Here is a 22,714-nt window from a genome sequence, read left to right on the forward strand (position 1 = left end):
TCCACTCTCTCTCTCTTCCATAATTTATTCATTTATCTTTCTTAAAAAGATATAAGTGTATGTCCTTTAAAAGGATATACACTTTTTCCATAAAGAAATGCTAGTAACTATTTGACATTATTCCTTGATATTTTTAACAATTTTTTTGTTATTAAATAAATTATAATGGTTACTTAGTTCAGCTTATATACTTAGTACAGCTTATATATAATTTCACACAATAACAGCGTTTAAAAGAGTGTTAAATAATGTATTTTTATGGAAAAAACTATTCTCATATGTTTTTTTTTTTACACATCCTTTGATAACTGTGCCACTTTTTTCTTTTTTTCTTTTTCAGGTGGTGGAGCTCAGAAATTTATATCTATGACATGAGATAATTTATTTCATTTAACATGATATTAATAAAACCCTATTTTTATTTGTTTTGGGCTAGTAATTGATCATGACACTTTTAATTTTGAAAGAATTCCTGGTGACAAATTTTAAAAGGAGTAAGAAGTCCACAGTTAACGGAAAACAATTGTACCGCCTTGGCGTTTTATATTTGTTTCTAGAACTATGCCATTGAGGAGCTACAGCCTTGACCTTTCAAAACGATATTCATCCGGTACAGTGCTTTACGGTTCAATTTCTTTTTTTTTTTTTTTTTTTGGGAGGAGGGGGGAGAAACCTTTATAGAAGAAATAATAATTTTAGTTATAAAATAAATATAGTTATATACAAATTAATCTTAATTTTTTTAAAATTTCATCATTTGCGCAAATATTGTTCTGTATATAAGTTTAAATTTATTAACAAAGTTGTTAGCATGCATGGTAGTTAAAATCTCGATTTAAATCTGTAATTTTACGATTTTATGATTTTTTTCAATCATTTATCAAAATTTTAAACGCTTTTACGATTTTTTTTTACTTTAAAATTTTAAGTTTTATGATTTTTTATTTCCTTTCTAATTTTAAATAAAATTTTAATTTTAACTACCATGGTTGTTATTGTTAGTCTACCAAAAAGAAAAAAGAAATAAAAACAAACAAAGTTGTTATAGTTCGTGATTCATGGTCCTTCTTGTTTTGGTATGCATGTCATGGGGCCGAAGAATATTGACCTTGTTCAATCAACTTGTTCCACTGCGCCGAGTAATGCTTAGAATTGAGAACGAAGGATCATTCTAAGTACTGAGGACAAGACGCTGAATGCACGTTCACCAAAAGAAAATTTCCAAGTTGGGTCCAACCTAGAAAATTCATCAAAGGGTCCAAAAAGTAATCGTTTCAATGGGGCAAAAGAGTCTTCCTCTAAATCCAAAGAAAAAGAAAAAAATTAATCAAGTTTGAAATTCCAAGCAGCTAGAAGTTTATGACCAACGACCAAGTCTTCGCTTCAACACACGCTCCCATTCTACCTTTTTTTGTTGTTGTTGTTGTAGTACTGTGTAATGGAAACATATGTGCTTTAGTCTATGTTATATTGTAGCATTCTTTCCCTGTAACTGTAAGAGACAGCACCAACCTAGAAGCTTAACAAAAAACTTGCCCTTGACAATTATATATATAACCCTTTTATATTTTCACTGGCAGACAGTGTTCAAGTTCATGGTAAAGCAGAAACACCCAGAAACCATGGAAGATGTAATAAATTCTATTCGCCACGCTTGTGAATTAGCTCAAAATCTTGAATCAAACCTACCCAACTTGGCCAATCAGCCTGCTATGCTATCCATTTCCATTGATAAGATAGTTGAGACATTGAATGCTGCCAAAGAAAAGTTATTAATCTGTCAACATGACAAAACATCAGCAGCATCTTCCTTAGCTCAGATGTGGCTTCATGAAACGCAGCATCCTCATATGGATGCAACTCTAATGCAGGAATGGCTAAGGTCTAGTTATGATCACTTGTTTCCAATGCAGCAACTTCAAGGTATGAGGAGCACGACACCTCATGATGTGGGGGCTTTGGTTGAAAGTAAGATGATGGATAATAGGGTGGATTTCTCTCAGCTAATAATGTCTAGGGACACCTTGCAGATTGGTGAAATGGGTGAGAGAGATGTGGAAGATTCCCAGAGATCGAAGGGTATTGAAGCATCACCCTCACAACCACGAAGAAGGTATACATCTTTCATATAATTAATTTTATTTTTTGAATGATTTTGATTATTTTATTGATGGTGGTGACTAAAGAATACATGTGATTGAAACTATGTTTTAAAATTAATTTTATTATAAGTATTAACAGCATTTTAGTAGTTGCATTATTGGAAATGTGAAATACTAGTATAGTTAAATGCAGAAGGGCTTGTAGATGACTTACACCTCAACTATACCCATAATAATTGAAAGAAAGAAGAAAGCAAAAGTTTACTAGTGGAAGGCTTTTTGGGGTTTTTCCAGCTAGCTTGCCTTTACAAGTCCGTACTCGATTATTGATATGTATCCTAAAGGGGTTTGTCCTCAAAAAAGTAGAACGAAACTTTCCAAGATCTTTCTTAGTAATTAGGCAACAAGCTACTATATATAGATACTTCTAATCAATTTCACATTATCTTTTTGCATAATTTTGGCAACCTCGTTGATTGGTACAATTCTTTTTACAAAGTAGTTTCTTTGACATTTTGGCCTGATGATTATCTCGTAATATATACATTACATTAATTAGTAGCAGGAAAGTTGATTTGAAGAAGGAAAAAATTACGGTTCCTGCACCACAGTTTGGAAACACGGAGATGCCACCGGAGGATGGCTACACTTGGAGAAAATATGGCCAGAAAGATATACTTGGCTCCAAGTACCCAAGGTATGGTTAATTAATCAATTCCATTGCTTAGTGCCTGTTTGGATCCTCTTTTTTTTAAGCTACAAGCTACTTATAAGCATAAGCTAGGCCAAACATGTTTTGGGAAAAGCTCTTATAACGAAAAGCTCTTTTTTTTATAATGAAGAAAAAAGCTGAAAATTAAAAGCTCCTAGGAGGAGCTTTTTTTTAAGCTCTTATCTGTTTTTCTTGAATTATGTGCTTTTTTTTAAAATAAAGAGTGATAAAGATAGAAAGAGATAATTTTCTTGAAATATGTGCTTTTAAGTAATTTTTAAGCTAAAACTTTTATGTAATTTCCAAACAGCTTTTAGCTTATTTTTTTAAGCTCTTTTTTTTTAGCTTTAGCTTATAAGTAGCTTCTAGCTTAAAAATAAGAGGATCCAAACAGGTCTTTAGCTTGGTAGTAATATACTTTATGAGAAATAATTATCTCATGTTACATGACTGACATGAGATAATTATCTCATGCAACAAAGACAAGATAGTGAGGTGAGAGGTCCACCATTTTTATTTTTTACAAATGGTGGACCTCTCACCTCATTATCTTGTCTCTGTTGCATGAGATAATTATCTCATTAAACATGAGATTAATAGATCTCATACTTTATTAGTGTTTTCTACAAGGGTTTTGCATCTATCATTAAACATGACCACAACAACTTTCCTACACACGCAACATTTTGTGGAACCCGCAATTTTTGAGACAAAAAAACTCCGGCACGTAAAACGAATCTCTATAACATAACACAATCACTTTTCCTACAACATAACTCTTATAAAACCCTTTCAACAATTCCCTAATTAGACTTTGAACCCTAATTTTGTTTACTTTATTTTTATTTTTTTTAAAAAAGCAACTTGTCACCTAGCTAGCTGCCAAGCATTATTGAAACGCCTAAATTGGCCCCATACATGCGTGATCACTTTGATTAGCAAATTGTTCGAACAAGACAAATATTCCCTTTTGACAATTATGTATATCAACCTCAAAAAAAAAAATTAAAAAAAAAATGCCTTGATTAGTTAATTAAATTATTTTTTTTCTTTCCCTTTCTTGATTTGAAATGTTTTTTTTATCTTTTCAGGAGTTACTACAGATGCACACACCAGAAATTATATGAATGCCAAGCCAAGAAGCAAGTGCAGCGACTTGATCGGTATCATAACATATTTGAAGTAACATATATAGGTAACCACACCTGCCATATGTCCTCCACAGCACCATCATCATCAGTTCCACCACAACAACTAGTGGTGGACATCTCACAGCAGGATCACATGACACAAAGTACAATTTCCCCACGGTTGTCTCCGTCATCAGCTTCCACTTCCGGTCTGTGGCTGTCATCAATGAACCTCAGGTTCCAGGGTGGTGGCGGTGCAAGATATGGTGGTGATTATCCAGTGGTAGATATGGCTGATGCCATGTTCAACTCTGGTAGCAGCAGCGGTAACAGTATGGAATATCTTTTCGCTCCCGCTGAAGATAAACGGGAACCAAAAGAGAAGAGAAACTGAAGAATATTATGATTAATATGGCAGCTGAAAAGGGAATTATTTTAGAGTTGTAACTAGGAAATGATTTTATAGAGCATGATAATTGTTTGATCCAACTATACAATTAATGTATAGTTATTTAATCGTACAACTTAATTAATCACTTATTATTGAAGAACGATTTGGTTAGAGTTTGATAACAAAACACCTGTGAAAAAATAAAATAAAAAGTTGTAACACTTGAATTAACTTAATTAAAGGATTGGACAAGTCTAATATTTTTTAAGTGTTTAAGAATTTTCTCAATATTAACTACAATCAATTTCAAGCATATTAATTTAATGCAGTATAAGTGAAAAAAGAGAGAGTATAGTTACATCTAATAATATATTGTCAAATTAGTTTTAAAAAAATTGGTAATTCATGATATAATTATTAACATAGTCAAGTCATTTTTTTAGTTAAATAATAGTATAAAAAACTTTTTTTACTAACAGAAGATATAAATAAACTCTTAATTTAAGTTATCAACGGCAATATGAAGTTCATGAACTCTCAAACCTATGAAGTAGCTAAATAACTAATAGATGGCATTGGGGCTTCATATGCTAAAATGGATTTGGAATGTCTATTTTATTTTATTTTTTCCTTATACAATGGTGATACTGAGGTTCCAACTTATGATTTCATGCAAACTATTTGAACTCTCATTATTAATGTCTGCCATTTTCAAACAATTATATAAAATCTAAATCATAAAAATTGTCTTATTTATCATAAAACATAATTATGAATTGAAAAATAAATGAGAACAGTTAGATCATAAACTGCGCGCAGGTCGTGCACTTATTTTTATTAAAATGGAGATTATCCTCGTTTCGTGAGGATAAGATTTCATTTTCTTCAAAGTATTTTCTTTTCCGATCTTTATAATTAATTGCATGTCTATCTCTTTTTCTCCTTAGTTAGGTCCCGTTACCAACTTTAGATGTACAGATAAATAGTTTATATTCTCGTTATTTACACTATAATCCTATTAGAAACTGTATATATAGCTGTCTCTGGGTGAGATCCAAATAATTTGTCTGTGTGTGTCTCCAAATAATTGTTCTACAACACACATTCGTAGAGAAGAAAAATATTATGAACATTATGTGTAGAAAAGAAATTTTTATTTCGAGATTTTTTTTAGCTTTTTAGTAAAAAAAAATTGTAATTAACTTTATTTATTGCTTATGATTGAACAAAAAAAATGCAATACTTATATAACTCATTATCCATACAACCATTTTGTTTTAATTTGAAAAAAATCAAATTTATAACTCTCAATTGATGTTATTTTATAACAGTTGATTTGATTTTGATTCAATAATAACCACATTGATTGTAAAAGGTGGTAAAAAAATGTGGTAAGCATAACCTCTCAAACAAAACTTACATGTGTTTTTTTAGGATAATATCTAATATATGAGGTTATTGTATAAATCTAATGTATAAGTTTTAGCTCTCATAGTTCGATTTATTAATTTGTTTTTAAATGAACACAACTTATCGAGTTTAAAGAGTTGGATTAATGTTATCAAAAAAAAAAAAAAGAGTTGGATTAATACAAAAGTTGATATTGACTCATTAAACTCAAATAATTTGTTAGTTTTAATTAAGATGAGTTGTAGTTAAATCAAGAAAATGAGTACAGTTACTAAATGAACCGAATCTAAACCATGTCTTATTCAACTCGTTGCCATTATAATTTTTAAAGTGAACCGAGTCTAAAATGAGTCAAGTATAACTCCAAATCTAAAATGATAGAACCTTCTTAAACTTTTGAATTGAATTAGTTGTTTTATAATTAATTTAATACAAATACTGTTGAAAGGAACACACATCTGGAAACAATCGATTACTCTCTTCTTTGTGCCATCGTTATGGTGTTGGGGATGGACATATAAAACAAAGGTTTGACACTTGACCGTACTAGATTCTGAAAAAGACCAATTTTGTTCATTAGCTAGCTTGAGGTACAGCTCATCTTGTTCTCTGATTATCTTCCACCCATTGATTACCCTCACTATACGCACGTCCTTGGACTCCACTTATTTGGCGACATTTCTGTCCCAATTGTTCAAATCACCCTTTGTCTTTGTCGTACACGTCACAATCCGTGTACGTGACTAAGTTAAAAACAACGTCAAATTGTTATCAAAAAAAAAAAAAAAAAAAAACAACGTCAAATTTGATTGGCGAAATCGTCTGTTCAATTTCATGCCTATCACAACCATTTTCAAACCACACACATATATACAGTGATTGGTACATGCTTTATTTATTTAAGAAATATTTATTTTTTAAATCTCTCAATAAGCTATTAATTAAAAAAAACTCTAAAATTAAGAAACTAATACAATCATATAATGGCTTATTGGATCCGTAGTTCATGCCACACAACCCTTTGCAATAAACCTTCCATATAGTTAATTTTTGTGGATAAAGAGAATGAAAAGTTATATTTACAAATTTTGTGTTTACAAACTCTTACAAATTACACTAAGTATGACCGATTATACTTCAATCAAGAGTGTATGACCGGTCATACTTAGAGTAATTTGTAAAACAAAATTTATAAACGGATCATTCTCCATAAAGAGATTTAAGAAAAAAAAAAAAAAAAAGCTGTGCATCTCAGATAAAACCTAAAATAGTTCATTTTTTTTTTTTTTTTTTTGTAAATAAAATAGTTCATTTAGTCTATGCTATTTAATCACAAACTTTTCAAAGTAGACGTAGACAGACACACATTACATCAGATTGATTAATGTGGGAATGATCAAAGTCAATCTCACACAGTGCATCAAACTAGGAAAATGCAAAGCCAAAAGCAAAATCTAAATATTCACTCTTAATAGTTAAGATTAAGAAGCTAAACTAAAGCAAATTACTTTCATCAAAGTGGATGCCGAAATGAGATGAAAATACCCCAAAATCCAAGTCCAGACTTTGAGAGCCAGTACATGAATACACAGTATCTGCATTGTCAGATGCCATCTTTAAGGGTATAGTGGCAGGCTTGGATAGTTCAAAATCCTTCAAATCAGACCACAAGGTAGGATCCAAGTTGTCTGTAAGATCACTCGGAGTCTCTTGTTTGGGATGTTCTTTTATTATAGTTGGGTCTTGTGAGCTAATAGGGGGATCCTGTTCATTTGGCACCTTTGAATCAGGATGGGACCCATTCACAAGAAATGAGTCCAATGTATCAGAATATGTGACCATTTGTGGAGGCTTGAGGGTGTCTTTGCATGTGTGAAAGTCAATGTACGTAATTTGGTACATATCCGGATTATCTTGGATTCGTTGCACCTGTTTGGTTGCACGGCAACATTGATCATACTTCCGAGTGCACCTGAAGTAACTCCTACAAATTATCATTAAAAAGGTGAGTTAGAATACAAGTTCTTTAAACAACAATACAAGTTAAAAATCAGTGTACCAAAAGGATTAATTCCAGTAAATTTTATTGAAATGAGCACCAACTACTCTCTCCTTCAGTCTCTACAATTCTCTAAAAAATTCCATAGATTAATCTTTCTAGAATTGGTACATAATAATGAAGAAGAATGAAGAAAGAAAGAGAGGAATCTATAGAACTTAAACAGGTTAAGAAAGATGTAGAAACAAATAGAAAAATCAAGAGACACTACTAGAAAAAACATGTATAGTGACCGAATTGCTATGAAAATTCCGTCGCTAATTTCATCTTCGCTACTACTTTCCGTCGTAAATTCCCTCACAAAATCATTTGCAACGAAAAATAGTAGCGAGGATAAAATTAACGAGGATGAAATTAGCGACGGAATTTCCATAGCAATTCCGTCGTTATACAGGTTTTTTCTAGTAGTGAGAGTTCATAAAGCCAAAGGAAGATGAAGAAGAATCAAGAAATATCATAAGGCAACTATAAATAGAAGCAAAAACTCTTAGTCGACAACAAGTGAGAAGAAGCAACAAGTGAGAAAAAAGAAAAAAAGAGTGTAGAGTGAAAGTGAGCTTGAGAGAATTAATAGTAAAAGTGAGTGGGTGTAACGCAAAGTGGTCTTTGTAAAGTTCAAGTGTGTGAAAGTAGTTGTAATTTGAGTTTCTCTTAATAAAAGTTGTATACTTTCTTCTTCAAAAGGTGGCATCAGAGCCAGGTTGTCCGGGACCGAGCTACTCTCGAGGAGGCTAGTGACTGGGAACACCATACGAATATTCTGTAGATGCACAATCAAGGATTGTGTAGCTATTTGATTTGGATCAAGTTTGCTTGGTAGAGTGTGAGGAATCACCAAGTTACAATGGCAGATATTTTCAACTCTTGCCAGCGGGATTAAGAAACTCAACAACGACAACTATAATAATTGGAGCGTCCGCATGAAGTTCTACCTGACGTAGTAAATAATGAAAGACCACAGCACCCAAAAAGGCGAATGAATTGAGAAAGTGGAAGTTGGAAGCTAGAAAAACTATGTATTTTCTCGCAGTAACAGTTGAAGATGAATTGCTACAACATATTAAAAGTGTAGAGACTCTGAAGCAAGCATAGGATAGCACGCACAAATGATGCAAAGCTCCAATGCTTAGAGAATGAACTTCTATCAACCACGCAATAGGATTAAACAATAAGTCAATATTTTCCAAAATTAAATCTATTTGTGAAGAAATTTCAAAGTTAGATCCTGAAAATGCAATATCAGAAACACACATGAGGAGAATAATTATTCACGAGTTAAGACCGGAATATAATGAAATTATTACGGCAACATGTGGATGGGCCAAAGAGCCAACTTTTACAGAGTTGGAAAACTTACTAGCCAATCAAGAAGCGTCAGACTAACTAATGTCTAATGTCTCGACAAACGAAAATGAAAAGGTCCTATTTAGCAAGAGGAAGCAATTAAATGGAGATGCTACCCGATCAAAACCAAAATCGAACTACAAATATCAAGAAAGAAGAGATAAACAAAGACATGACAGAAGAGGCTCACAACACGGGGGAATTCAACAAGGACGAGGTGCCGAGAAAATGAAAGATTATCGTCAAAATAATCAGTGCTACAACTAAGGTAAGATATGACACTTTGCACGAGATTGTTGGTTCAAGAAAGTAGAAAGTAACGTTTTAACCTCCACCGCAAAATGAAAACAACAGTGAAGAAGAATAGGATTTACAAGCATTATTTGCAGTAGAAGAACGCACAGAGCTCGCTACTTCTTGTGTCATGGAACCAGAGGAAGAGTTTTCACTTGCCACGATGAATGATAAATTAATTATATATAATGATGATTGGATCGTAGATTCTGGGTGTTCCAATCATATGACTGGAGATATGAAGAAGTTGAAATGCATGACTTAGTATAAAAAACGATGAGTGGTTGTTACAGCAAATAATGCAAAATTGCTCATCACTCACGTGGGAAAGGCAACAATAGTGCCTCGATTTAGTTCTAGCGAAACACCACTGGAGAATGTGCTCCATGTGCAAGGGATGAAGAAAAATCTACTCTCAGTTTCACAGCTCACAACTTCAGGGAATTATGTGGTGTTCGGTCCAGACTGTGTAAAGATGTATAAAAATCTGAAGCAGATTGGTACACCAGTCATGGAAGGAAGGCGCTTGGAGTCTGTCTATGAAATGTTAGCCCAAACGACATACATAGACAAGACTAGGAAGGATGAAACAACTAACATGTGGCATGCCCAACTCGGACATGTGAGTTATCATAAACTTAAGGTGATGATGAAAAAGATTATGTTGAAAGGTCTTCCCACATTAGAAGTCCAAGAAAGCACGTTGTGTGTTGCATGCTAGTACGGAAAACACATCAACTGTCATACCAGGAGTCACATTATAGAGCTAAGGAGCAGCTCGACCTGGTTCGTTCAGACGTATTTGGGTCCATGAACCAACCATCCATAAGAGGCTTCAAGTACATGATCACCTTCATCAATGATTTTTCGAGGTATGTGTGGCTTGACTTTATGAGAAAAAAATAAAAAGCTTTTTCTAAGTTTAAGAATTTCAAAGAGAAGGTAGAAAAAGAAGTAGGACGAAATATAAGATGTCTTCGTACGAATAATGAGGGAGAGTACACATCTAAAGAATTCACGTAGTACTTACGCAATTGTAAGATACGAAGACAATTCTCTTGTTCGAATACACCCAAAGAAAATGAAGTTGTGAAAAGGAAGAATCGTCACTTAGCAGAGATATGTAGAAGCATGTTACATGCCAAAAACATGCCACCTCGATTTTGGGCCAAGTGTATGAAGACAACAACACATATTATAAATAGCTACCTCAAGCAAGGCTTGAGTTTATTTCACCTCACGAAAAGTTATGGAATGTGAAGCCCACGATGAGTCATTTTCAAGTTTTTGGTTGTGTCTGCTATGATTTCGTGCCTGATCATATTAGAACAAAGGTTCAATAAAAAGGCAATACGATGTATATTTGTCGGCTACGACAACAAAAGGAAGGGATGGAAGTGTTGTGATCCCTCAACAAGATGGTGTTACACTTCAAGGAATGTAGTGTTTGACGGAGTATCATCTTGGTGGCCAACAAAGGAGGTGGTGTTACGAAATACTAATGAAGTTGAAGAAAAATTGCAATAGGATGGAGCCGAATCCCAAGAACACCACGAAATAAATCGATATCGGACTCTAAATAAAGCAAAAAGTTAATGGCAAACTGGGACGCTACAACAAACTTTTGAAGAAGAAAGACCAAGCCAAGTCGAAGAATTTGAAGAGATGGGAGATTCTCATCCAACACTAAGAAGGTCTTTTAAGACAAAGGTGGCCAAATCCTGAGTATGCAAATGCATCACTAATAGAAGAAGAAATAATTCAAGAGCCAACTTCGTATGAAGAAGCAACACGGTGAAAGAATGGAGAAAGGTCGTGGATGAGGAGATTCAAGAACAAGAACAAAATGAAACTTGGGAGCTGGTACCAAGGCCTGCAAATGTATAACGAATATCTTGCAAGTGGGTGTACGAAGTGAAGACTCGACCGGATAGATCGATAGAAAGATACAAGGCACGACTGGTGGCTCGAGGACTTTCGCAGAAATTTGGCATAGACTATGATGAGACTTTTAGTCCTGTAGCAAAGATCACCACAATACGTGTTTTAATTGCTCCAGCGGCAAGTAAAACTTGGAAGCTTTGGCAGATGGATGTGAAAAATGCTTTCTTACATGGAGAGCTAGATCATGACATATACATGGAGCAACCCCAAGGATTCGAAAGCAAGAAGCATCCAAGCTATGTGTGCAAATTGAATAAAGCACTTTATGGATTGAAGCAGGCACCAAGGGCTTGGTATGGTAAAATAAAAGTTTCTTATTCAAAATGGGTACTCTTTGGCACTAGCTGATTCGAGTTTATTACTCAAAGCTAAAGGCGGAAAACTTGAAATTATTCTAATTTATGTGGATGACTTAGTCATCACGGGAGATGATGAAGAATGTACATGGTTGATGCAACTTATGAAGGGCTTACATCAACCTGTTGACTACGTAGTAGACCTTTATTGTGATAATCAATTAGCTACACGATTGGCAGAGAACCCAATCTTTCAGGTGAGGACCAAGCATGTGGAAGTTCATTATCACTTTATTCGTGAAAAGGTGTTACAAGGACATATTGAGATGAAATACATAAAGACTAAAGACCAAGTTGCGGACTTATTCACTAAAGGACTTAATAGCGTGAAACTTCAAGAGTTTAGAAGGCAACTTGGTATGATTACTAGATCGACTTTAAGAGAGAGTTGTCGTTGAGGGGGAGTATTGAAATGAGCACCAACTACTCTCTCCTTTACTCTCTACAATTCTCTAGAAAATTTCATAGATTAATCTTTCAAAATTTGGTGCATAATAATGAAGAAGAATGAAGAAAGAAGGAGAAGAATCTAGAGAACTTAAAAGGTTAAGAAAGATGAAGAAACAAATAGAAAAATCTAGAGAGTTCATACATGCAAAGAAGATGAAGAAAAATCTAGAGATATCATAAGGCAACTATAAATAGGAGGAAAGACTCTTAGTTGACAACAAGTGAGAAGAAGCAACAAGTGAGAAAGAAGAAAGAAAGAGTGCAGAGTGAAAGTGAGCTTGAGAGAATAAATAGTAAAAGTGAATGGGTATAACCGTGTAACTCAAAGTAGTCTTTGTAAAGTTCAAATGTGTGAAAGCAGATGTAATTTGAGTTTCGATTAATAAAAGTTGTATACTTTATTTTTCAACAAATTTGAGTGCCAAATGTCCTAATTAAACCAAATAAATTGAAATAATTAGTAGTCTCAGTGTTCATGAAGTTTCCTTGGTCTGGTTCTTGCATTAATTAGCTTCTGTTGTTTAATTCCTACTTTTGGCATGATAATTAAGAGAGGAAGTATTCATGCACCCGAAAAGACAAAGAAAGGAAGTACTTCTAGCAAATCAATTAAAATCATATTTTTAAGATTATATTTCTATATAGATCACTCTGTCCCTCGGCTTTTTTTGTCTTTATGAGATGGAAGGAAAGGAAAGGAACCAAAAATAGAAAAAGAAAACGCGTAGAGATTCAATTTATGCATAAATGAAAACGGGTATATCTTTACTAGGAGAATTTCGAGGGAAAAAAAAAACTGTACACGAAAATAATGATTACCTGGGGAATTTACAATTCAGGATATCCTTCTGTCCGTACTTTCTCCATGCATGTTCATCATCGGTAGTTTGGGAAACAACGGTCCTTGTCAGTTCAGTCTTCCTGCGCAACAATTAATTAGCACATCCCATGCATGTCATTTCGGGTATTATATATAAAGATTCAGAATCTGTACATTATTTCACCGCAAGAGCTTCTAATTAATAAGCTATATAAAAAGGAACCCACTTGAATCAGAACCCTTGAGAGTTTCTTGCACTAATCAAAATCAACAAATGAGAATTCACTCCATTATATAACTCAATAGTATCAAAATATTCTAAGTCCAACTCAACCTCGAAGCTTCAATTTTTTATTTTATTTTTTATTTTTCCTGTCCTATGTAGATAAATAGCTTTACTCATATATGATATCTATTGACACTTTTGTCCGTACACATCTCATTCTTTTGTCCGTACATATCTCAATTCCACAAATACTCCCAGCATCCCAAAATCGCCGACAAAACAAGCTTTTGTTGAGTGAGGAAGTGAGCTAACAATACATAACATCACGGTAAAGAATAGATCAGAGAATGGAAAAGAAGAAGACCTTCTTTTGTAGGAACCTCTCCGATCCTTTGTGGCCGGAAAAGATCTCTTCCTACTCTCAGTTGAAACTTCAGACCTCAGATCATTGGTGGAAGCTGCCACCTGGGACCCATCTTCGCCGGAATTTACAAGATTCTGATCAGCAACCTCATCTTCAGAACAAGTCATAACAGAAAGAGTCTCAGCAAAAGATCTCAGCACATTGGCAACGAGTTCCTTAGCTGAGAGAGACCCATCAGCCCCAACATGCTCCTGAAGCAAAAGCTTGAGCTTAGTAGCATATTCCTGTCCCTGAAGGAGCTCTCTGATGAGCTTCTTCTTCTTTGCTGAGACACTTTCAGGGAAAAGAAAACTCATTTGCTCTCAACTTTATTGGTCTGTTTGGGTTTCAGTAATTTACTTGGAAATTTTATGGATTTGGATTTTGCTAAATAGAGTAAAATATAGCTTGTGTGTGTGGGGGCGGTGTGAAAGAAAGAAAGAAAGAAAGGGATAGGCTTTTGCGAGGAAAGAGAGATACAAGTGAACGGAAAATGTTTGGAAAGGAAGAATGATGTTGAAATGTAAGAGATGGAATTTTTTTCCACAAATAATTACTTAGCTTACAAAGCTTTCCATGACGTTCCCTTGTGATGCAATGGTGACGCATAAGAAATTTTTTCCACATAAGAAAATTGTAAACGTGGCAACTTTTTTTTTTTTTTTTTAATATTACAAATGAAAAGATCGAGTACAACTTGCTGTGCTTAGTGATGTAACGATCTTACCCTACGAAGCACCCACACTTCAAAAATCTTGACGTGTCGTGTCCGACACTTTCCGACACACTCCGACACTTCCCGACACTTCAGCAAGTTTTATAAAAATTCAAAAAAGGGTTCAAAGGTTTCGTTGCACTGAGTTTTTAGTTTCAACTACTAGATTCGTTCGATTACGATTACCAATTTATTGAGTTTAATATAAATATTTGGGATGTCTTATGTTTCTTTGAAAAATTGATAAATATTATAAGTTTAGTTTCATTTTTTTGTTAAATTATTGAATATTAAATATAATATACACTACATAAATTAAAAATATTATTTAATATCAAAACGTGTCATAACGTGTCGAAATCTAATATTTTTTAGAATTAACGTGTCGGAGTGTCGTGTCGTATCGTATCACGTGTCCCGTGTCAATATCGGTGCTACGTAGATGTTACCTATCTTTTTTATGCTTATTAATTAGTACTCAATGAGCTCTGTTAAAATTCACTGTCATCTGTGTTTATCAATTTAATTTATAATTGTAATTAATGCTGTACCGTAACTTTAAATCCACTCAGTTATCTTAAACGAACACATTTATACACCTTTTTATTATCAGTTTTTCATATTATTTTTTTCGGTAAACACTATCAATTTTTGATTATCTGATTGTAAGTAATCTCATTAGAATTTTGTACATTTTTAAATATTTTAGTATCTTGCAACAAATATTTTTCAAATAAAAACTACCCTCATCAATAAACTAATAGTACTCAAACCATTTAAAAATATATTCATTTTACGTAAATTATTTACATAATAAGGATTAAAAATGTTATGAAATAATTTTAATTATAAAAATTAAATACAATAATTAAATTATATTTTATTGAATATTCAAAATATAATCATTCCAGAAACTCCATTATATTCTTTCTGATTTCATTTAACAAAAATAAAAGATAAAAAATATTAATCAATATATTTTATTCTTCTTAAAGCGATAGATCAAATGAGGTATGATCCTTTCCAAAAATGACACATTTAAAATAGGAAGAATTTCATTTAATTAATATCCTCTCTTATTTATATATATAAAAAGAAAAATATAAGAAAAAAAATACTTCGTTAATTTTCTAAAATGACAAATAAAATAAAAGAGCTCTAAAACAACAAATAAAAAACGGAAGCAATGATTTCAAATGAAAATATTTTTATTACTACTAATAAAGAATTTATAAAAAAATCCATGTTTATTTTTTTATATAAAAATTAAAGTAAATAAAAATTTAACATTTTACTATTTATTATTTTTAATGAGTAAATCACAAAAGATAAAACTCAAACCATTATCTCTGAATAGTTTTCCAATCTTTGCAGTTATTTTTTTTCCTTTATTTCACATATTTTCTCCTTAATTTTTTTGTATTTTTCCTCTTTCTTAACTATTTATTATTATTATTATTTTTTATGCACACAGGCAGGCTTGTAACTTTGATCCACTTGAGCTTGTTAAAATTGGAGTAGGTGAGCTCATAGGCCATCAGCAACCTCTAAATGTGTACCTCTAAGAATCTCTAGCCTTTTTAGCTATAAGAAATATTGACCCTCGGCCAATGCTATTTCGAAATCGATTATATTAACCTAAAAGAGGATAACTGATAGCCACAATTAATGCCTAATTATTTTTTATTCAAGAGATAATGTAGTTTAATTTCTTAAGACATGTTGTCTTAAAACCGACAATGCCAAGTTGCTACTTTTTTAGGTGTTTACTTGGGTAAGTATATGACTGCTTCTTTTCATTTTTTTAACATATAATTCCACATCATTATACAGGCGTGCACGATTTAATAATATGGAGTTATTGATTTTCGTTATTCCTGAGATAAAAACATCTCCTGTGATTCCAAAATAATATTGTTTTGGATTTAGAAAAAAAATTATCACAATAAAAATTAATATAAACATAAAGTAAATTAAAATTATATATAAAAAATTCGATTACAAAATATCGTTTCAAATTACATGAGATAAATTATCTTGATAGAAAAAATAATGACCCTAATAATATATATATATATATATATATATATATATATATATAGTTTTCTATTTAGAATCTCAAAACTATGATTTAGCGGGGAAAAAACTATAAAAAATATTTTTTTTGTTTAAATAATAATTTAAAGCTTTCCAAAAAAAATTGCAGATTTTCGGGTTGGTTCTAGTTTTCTATTTAGAATCTCATATTTTTTTTTTTTTTGTCTGTTCTTTTATTTATTTATTTTTACCCTAGCAGCCATATGTCCTAGTTCGTGGATCTCATAATTGTTGTTCGTCGAGAGCTATGTTGCTGTTCATCGCAACACTCCATTTCTTGTCTTCCATTTCGCGGCACATCCCCCACTTCGTAAGTCTATATATGTTGTTGTTTGTCGAGCTCTATCGCCGTTTATTATCCCCACCATTTAGTTTGAACTAAGGGGTGTTTGGTACGCCATTTGGCCGGATTCCCGGGAAATTGAATTTTTCTAAATTTTAAATTTTCGAATATTATCGTAAACTGAATGTAAAAATCATATTTTTGAAAATTGAGATTTCCAGACAAATAAAAATTTCTCCTGTACCAAATGCCCTCTAAGTTTAAGCCAAAACCTTAATTACCCGTGTACAGTACTACCCATGGTGCCTAAAACATTTTAGTCTAAGTTAAGTTGATAAACACTACAAATATGAAATAATATATATCCACAACCAATAGTTTTATATGGATGGGGTTCATAAAACTACTTCGTTAGAGCGTCATTGCAATTTGCAATATTGTGCAATTTACAAAATGGGATTAATATTCATCATTAGGTAATTGTGGTTGTACTGAATGAGACATCATTACGAAGATATAAATTGCGTGATACTGATTGGTACTAAGTACCTGGGCTGCTAGCAAATGATACATGAAAAAGCTAATTGTTTTCTATGGGTGGGGTTCATAAAACTATATTTGCCAGAGGCTTATTGCAATGCGCAAACAGTTACAAAACAGTATTAATATTCATCGTTACGAGTATCGGCAATTATTGTTGTGCTGATCAATGAGACATATCATTATGAATATATAAATTGGGTGATACCGTTTGGTACTGATTACCAGGGCTGCTAGCAACAATACATGAATAAGATAATTGTTTTATATGAATAATACTAATTCGATAACTGCACCGGTCGTACAAATAATAAAATGATAAATAGTAGGTTGTCGTTCCCACAATAATTGATTTACCAAGCAATAACTTATGGGGTAGGATATTGTTTGTAACAATCAATTAGAGTTACTACTAATATTACTATCAATCAATTTTATCATTAGATCAGATCTATTATGTTGATCCAACAGTTATATTTATTTTCACCTTTGATGGTTATGATTTCTCATATTTAATACTTTCACATTAAATATGGAGAATCATAACTATACAAAGGTGGAATAAATATAAAGTATTAAATATGGAAAATCATAACCATACAAAGATGAAAATAAATATAACTGTTGGATCAACATAATCAATCTAACGGTAAAATTGATTAGTGGTAACATTGGTAATAACCTTAATTGGTTATTACAATATCCTACCCCAAATAAAACCAAAGTTGGATCGACATTGTAAGTTTTGAAAAATATAATTTTGAATTAATAAGAATGGAATTTAAAAACAACATTTTTTATTTTCAAGATTAATCACTAAGGAAAAGAACGAGACAAGTACAGAATAACGAGTTTAAAATCAATTAAAATAAGTGTAGCTAGGCCCAATATTTTTCTAACAAGTCTATCCTTTCATGCAATCAATATTCAAGATTAAGTTATGGACGATTCTTTCTAAGATGATTAAACACTCCAATCTCTTGTTGATTTAATCTTTTACTTTATTCAAAACCCTCTAATTCCTTAGAATTTGTCGTAGAATTTAAAGCAAGAACTAATAAGTCGTAGAATTTGTAAGCCTATGTCTAGATCATACAAACCCTAGCAATTAATCAATCAGAATCAAGATACCAACATCCCTATTAACATACAAGACTCTATGTGTTTATCTATGAGTGCATAAGTCATGACAAACTAATCATGGAGAAAAAGATTAACCATTAACCCATCATGTCGAAGAAAGTGGTTGTGCTTGATATATGTTATGTTTTTTATTTTGGGTAAGATAACGGGTAAAGGAAGGAAAATGAAGGTGCTTTCCCTCCAAAGAGCTTTCCACCAAGCTTGTCACTTTTATAAACCTCTTCACAAAACGGAGTTCATAAGCTAAAGAAGGGAAGGGGATAAATTCACTAAGTTTACTAGTAGTCAATCCCCCGAGCTTTTCTCCAAAGGCGTGGGGGGATAGATGGATTTTTTTAAGCATATTTGGAAGCGAAAAGGCTTCTAGGGATCTTCGACTTAGTAAAGGAGCCCGGAAACCACCCTGTGTTTGTTTCGCCTGCTGCTGCAGAAGAGAGGCAAAGGAGTCGATTGGAGGAATGCTTCTTTTTGGTGAAACACCCAGGTAAACGCATCCCTTTTAGATGGATGTTGTGGATAGAGGAGCTCCAGTTCTTGCATCCTTATTTGGCGCGCGGGAAGCTGAGAGCTTACCCTCATCTATCTTAGGTGGAACAGATTTCTTCAAGCCAGGAAAGGTCCAGCAGATCGGATGTTCTGACCTATCAAGACCAACCAAAATGAGTAGTAACGACTTTCTAAAAATGAAAAAAAGATTTTTTGACATTAATGGAATCATAAGATGTCTGTAGAATTGAGTGCTCTTAAAGAAAAACCATCAACCTGTATAACAAAGGGATACACAAGTGAAGCGAGCGGTCATCTTCTCTTCAGGCGAAGCTCTTCAATTTTTGAAAGAGCGAAAAAGGGATTCGTGCTTGGATGTCGAGATTATGGGACTTTATCCAATCCATGCGGCGAAATCGATTTGTGGGGGAACAAACTCCATCAATAAAATATATATATATATATGTTTGCTTCGATACAAGAGATCGGCCCCGAAGCAAGCAAGGTATGGTGGGTGCCATCAACTTTCACACTTGTTAGGAGTAGGGGCTGAAAAGAGCTCTTTGTATAGGTTGGGTTTGCTGAGCTTTGATGCTTACCTTATTATTATGAAAAGGGGCAGGTTTGATAAAGGAGCTTTTAAGCCCTTTTGCTAGATTGTTGGTCTGCAACCCCGCCCTATAGAATGAATAAAATAAGGAGAGGCCTATTGATGACCGAACCACTCTTATACTACTCTTTACCTCACCCCCTTCTCACTTAAAGGGCAAAGTCGCTGAAGCGAGTCTAAAGGCCAAAGAGTGATCTTTGAACGTTACTACGCATCCTTATTCATTTATAGGTATAGTGTAAGGTAGGTTTGTTTGGGTATAGCAGAACTTGAACCCGCGACCATTAGGTTAAAAGCCCAATGCTCTACCAATTGAGCTATACACCCCAAATATATAAATATAGTAGTAAATAAAGATTGGTGCAGAAAAGAGGGCGGCCCCTCTTCTCCTCATCATATTAAAGGGGCGTAGCTCTGTATGAGGCTCGTACTGCGGAGCAAGCGAAGAATAAGGGCGCGTGTTAGCACTCCTGCAAGAAAATGGCCTTACTCAACAATCGCAACTTTAAAGTTGTTTCCACTCATTGAAGATTCTATCTACAAAAGAAGGTCAACAAGGGATACTCAAGTTGCTCTCAATGACACCTTCTACGAGGTGAGGTTGTCTTTCTTTCCGGCCGCCATACGGGGTTCCCTTAAAGCCTTAAAAGAAAGCGAAGAGCAGTTATCTATGTAATTATGGTCTTTGTTGGCCGTTGTTCCGGTCGAGCACTCTCTTTTCTTTGCTTGTTTCAATAGAGTCTTACCAAACAAGACTGACTTCTGACCAACCCGCGATGGGTTGTGAAGTTGGACCAGGTACGAAGAATGAATCTATATCTGTGTACGGTACGGAAGTTGTTGGCTGATAGCCGCTCAACTGTTCAAGCGCAATACAGTGGTGGTTGGTTCCGATTCGACAAGGTAGAATGCTTGGTTGAAGATCCAGTACAATAGGTAGAAGGCGTGTTGGTTTTGGCCCCCGAGCGAGGCGACCATTCTTGTTGCTATGTACGTGAACCTTGACTTGAGAGATTCATCCAATGGAATCCACACTCAAAGGAGGACCACAAGCTCGGGGCTCGACGAAACAGAAAATATAAGCATTAAGTAAGAAACTTATTGGGGTTAGCAGTGAAAGAAAGAGCCCGACATTCATTTCTTCATTCATATTCATAGCTTAGTCTACTAAAATCAAAGAGGGACCAGCCTCATCGTGGTAATTATCGGACATCTCTGATCGTTCACCTCTAATGTGACATGTTCCCTCCCAGTTATATGATCAACGGGATCAGTCGGCTAGAGAGCGAGGTTATTCTTCTTCCGGGGAGGCAAAGTCGTCCCCTCTACTGATCGAATCCTCAGTTCGGGGGTCTTCGTCAACATGTTATGAGGCTTCAGTCTTCGACGGGTCACCATTACTTGACTTAGAAAGGCGAACATTGTTGCGACTCGGCAAGTGCACCGGTCGTAAAGTAATAAATTGTACCGGAGTACGAGATCGTTCCCACGAGGATCAGAATTTTCAAGCACTAGTTCGCTAATTGCGTTTTAGTTGGACAATCAAAGGTTTGGTTTGAGAGAATTTAGATGAAGAGAGTTGTGGTTCAAAGAACTTAAAAGTAAAAACAAGTAGAATCATGCAATTATGAAAATTCAGAATTAAAAGAATGAAGGAAGATGATGTTTGATTAAGAATTAAAACAAGCGTAGTTAAGGTTTCGACTTCCCCCAATATCCTCAATATGTTATGAATTAAATGACCAAGAATCTGTTTCTTAAAATATTGCCAATCAATTCTATCTGAGTTAATTACGACTCAATCCTTTGTTACCATAAATCTATGTAATCTTGAAAGAACTCTAGTTCCCCGATTATTCCCCAAGAAAATATGCATTAAGATCGAGAATTACAAGATTGCATAATTACCCTATGTCTATTCCTATTCCTATTCCTAGATCACAAGGATTATGATAAATTATCAAGTCAAGGTTCATGCACCAACATCCCTATTGTCATACAATTCTCCAAAATCATTCTATAAGGAACAAACTCATAGAAAGCATTAAAGACGGATAATTTATTCAATTATAAAAAGAACAGGATTCGGAGACAATTTAATTCATAAACATAAAGATTCAATTGGGTTCCATCTACCCTTAACTACATAAAAGACTACTCTAGCATACTGAATTGAAAAGAAATAATGAGGAATAGAGAACCCCAAGCCTCCATTGGTGTGATGTTGACTTGGTTCCTCAGTGTTCCAGCGCTCCGCAACAGGATTCCTCCTTCAAGCTCTTTGTAATTGTCAATTGGTTTCTGAATTGGTGAATAGGTCTTGACCCCAAGCTCCTTATTTATAGCCATTGGAGTTGTATCCGACATTAAATCTCCCAACGAATCCATATCAGATTTGTAATTGATTTCACAATTTTTTCCTCTTTGCAATTAAATCTTGAAGATTGGTTGACAGATTTGAGCTTTGAATCTTTGTTGTGATCTTCCATCATATCTTCCCATGGATTTATATCTATTCTCAATCAAGATTGATTTGTTTTCACTTTGTATTTTTGTAAAAATCTGATGCACATCTTGATAAAGATATAAAATCTCTTTTGGATTTAGATTTGGCCGTGCCTGGACGTTTTAGCGTGCATTTAGAGTGCCAAAACGTTCTCACAGTTTGTTGTTGTGTGCCTATGGGAGTTTTGGCGTGCTGTTTAGCGTTTAAACGTGTTGTTTAGCGTTTTGGCGTGCTGTTGAGCGTTTAAACGCTCTCTTCCAGTGGATTTTGGCTATTTTACTTTTTTAGAGTGTTTTAACGCTCTCATGAGCGCCAAAACGTCATCTTCCAGCTTGTAAGTACTTGTAATCTTGCTTCTTTAAGGCTTCAACTCATCTTGTTGCATTCTTTTGGTTCCAAAGGGCCATAATAGGTGTCAAAAGTCCCTTGAAATAAAAATTATGACAACATGTTAGCAAGATATTCAATTATTGTGACTTTACGGTATAAAACCCTAATTCCCATGCAATTCATGATATATTTCTTATATAATTTAACCTAAAAACATGGTAATCCAAAGGTTTATCAAACATCTAGGCAAGTGAAAGCGCAGTGCGCCTAGTGCAAATGGCTTTCTTTTTTCATGATATACCAATCAGAATGGAGGACCCTACCTACGTACATGATTGATAGAAGAACTACGTAGGGGGTCGG

The 22,714-nt window shown here is 33.9% G+C and overlaps 2 protein-coding genes and 1 non-coding gene across 3 annotated transcripts; 1 reads left to right on the plus strand and 2 right to left on the minus strand.

Moving 5' to 3' along the window:
• The first annotated feature begins 1,595 nt into the window (after window positions 1-1,595).
• Window positions 1,596-4,338, plus strand: LOC133300510 (WRKY transcription factor 55-like). The gene is made up of 3 exons (XM_061500072.1): window positions 1,596-2,113; window positions 2,662-2,799; window positions 3,906-4,338. Exons 1-3 carry the CDS (start codon window positions 1,596-1,598, stop codon window positions 4,336-4,338), a joined length of 1,089 nt encoding a protein of 362 aa, XP_061356056.1.
• Window positions 4,339-7,072: 2,734 nt separating this feature from the next.
• On the minus strand, window positions 7,073-14,004 carry LOC133300516 (probable WRKY transcription factor 70). The gene is made up of 3 exons (XM_061500078.1): window positions 13,603-14,004; window positions 13,012-13,113; window positions 7,073-7,729 (listed from the first exon to the last, which is right to left on the minus strand). Exons 1-3 carry the CDS (start codon window positions 13,956-13,958, stop codon window positions 7,240-7,242), a joined length of 948 nt encoding a protein of 315 aa, XP_061356062.1. The 5' UTR covers window positions 13,959-14,004; the 3' UTR covers window positions 7,073-7,239.
• Window positions 14,005-19,769: 5,765 nt separating this feature from the next.
• On the minus strand, window positions 19,770-19,842 carry TRNAK-UUU (transfer RNA lysine (anticodon UUU)). The gene has a single exon. It is a non-coding gene; the product is annotated as a tRNA-Lys (tRNA).
• Window positions 19,843-22,714: the final 2,872 nt, after the last annotated feature.

This window comes from Gastrolobium bilobum, unplaced genomic scaffold (assembly GCF_033153095.1).
Source record: "Gastrolobium bilobum isolate Gb01-03AN ecotype WA unplaced genomic scaffold, APGP_CSIRO_Gbil_v1 utg3131, whole genome shotgun sequence".
In the NCBI taxonomy this organism is placed as follows: domain Eukaryota; kingdom Viridiplantae; phylum Streptophyta; class Magnoliopsida; order Fabales; family Fabaceae; genus Gastrolobium; species Gastrolobium bilobum.

Bases quoted from the DNA above. Each gene is read 5' to 3' on its own strand.
- LOC133300510 (XM_061500072.1), top strand. From the start codon at position 1,596: ATGGTAAAGCAGAAACACCCAGAAACCATGGAAGATGTAATAAATTCT. The intron at 2,114-2,661 runs GTATACATCTTT...TACATTAATTAG, and splicing joins CCCTCACAACCACGAAGAAG to TAGCAGGAAAGTTGATTTGA. The intron at 2,800-3,905 runs GTATGGTTAATT...TTATCTTTTCAG, and splicing joins CTTGGCTCCAAGTACCCAAG to GAGTTACTACAGATGCACAC.
- LOC133300516 (XM_061500078.1), bottom strand. From the start codon at position 13,958: ATGAGTTTTCTTTTCCCTGAAAGTGTCTCAGCAAAGAAGAAGAAGCTC. The intron at 13,114-13,602 runs GTCTTCTTCTTT...ATTGTTGCGCAG, and splicing joins AGAGGTTCCTACAAAAGAAG to GAAGACTGAACTGACAAGGA. The intron at 7,730-13,011 runs GTAATCATTATT...GATAATTTGTAG, and splicing joins CTGAATTGTAAATTCCCCAG to GAGTTACTTCAGGTGCACTC.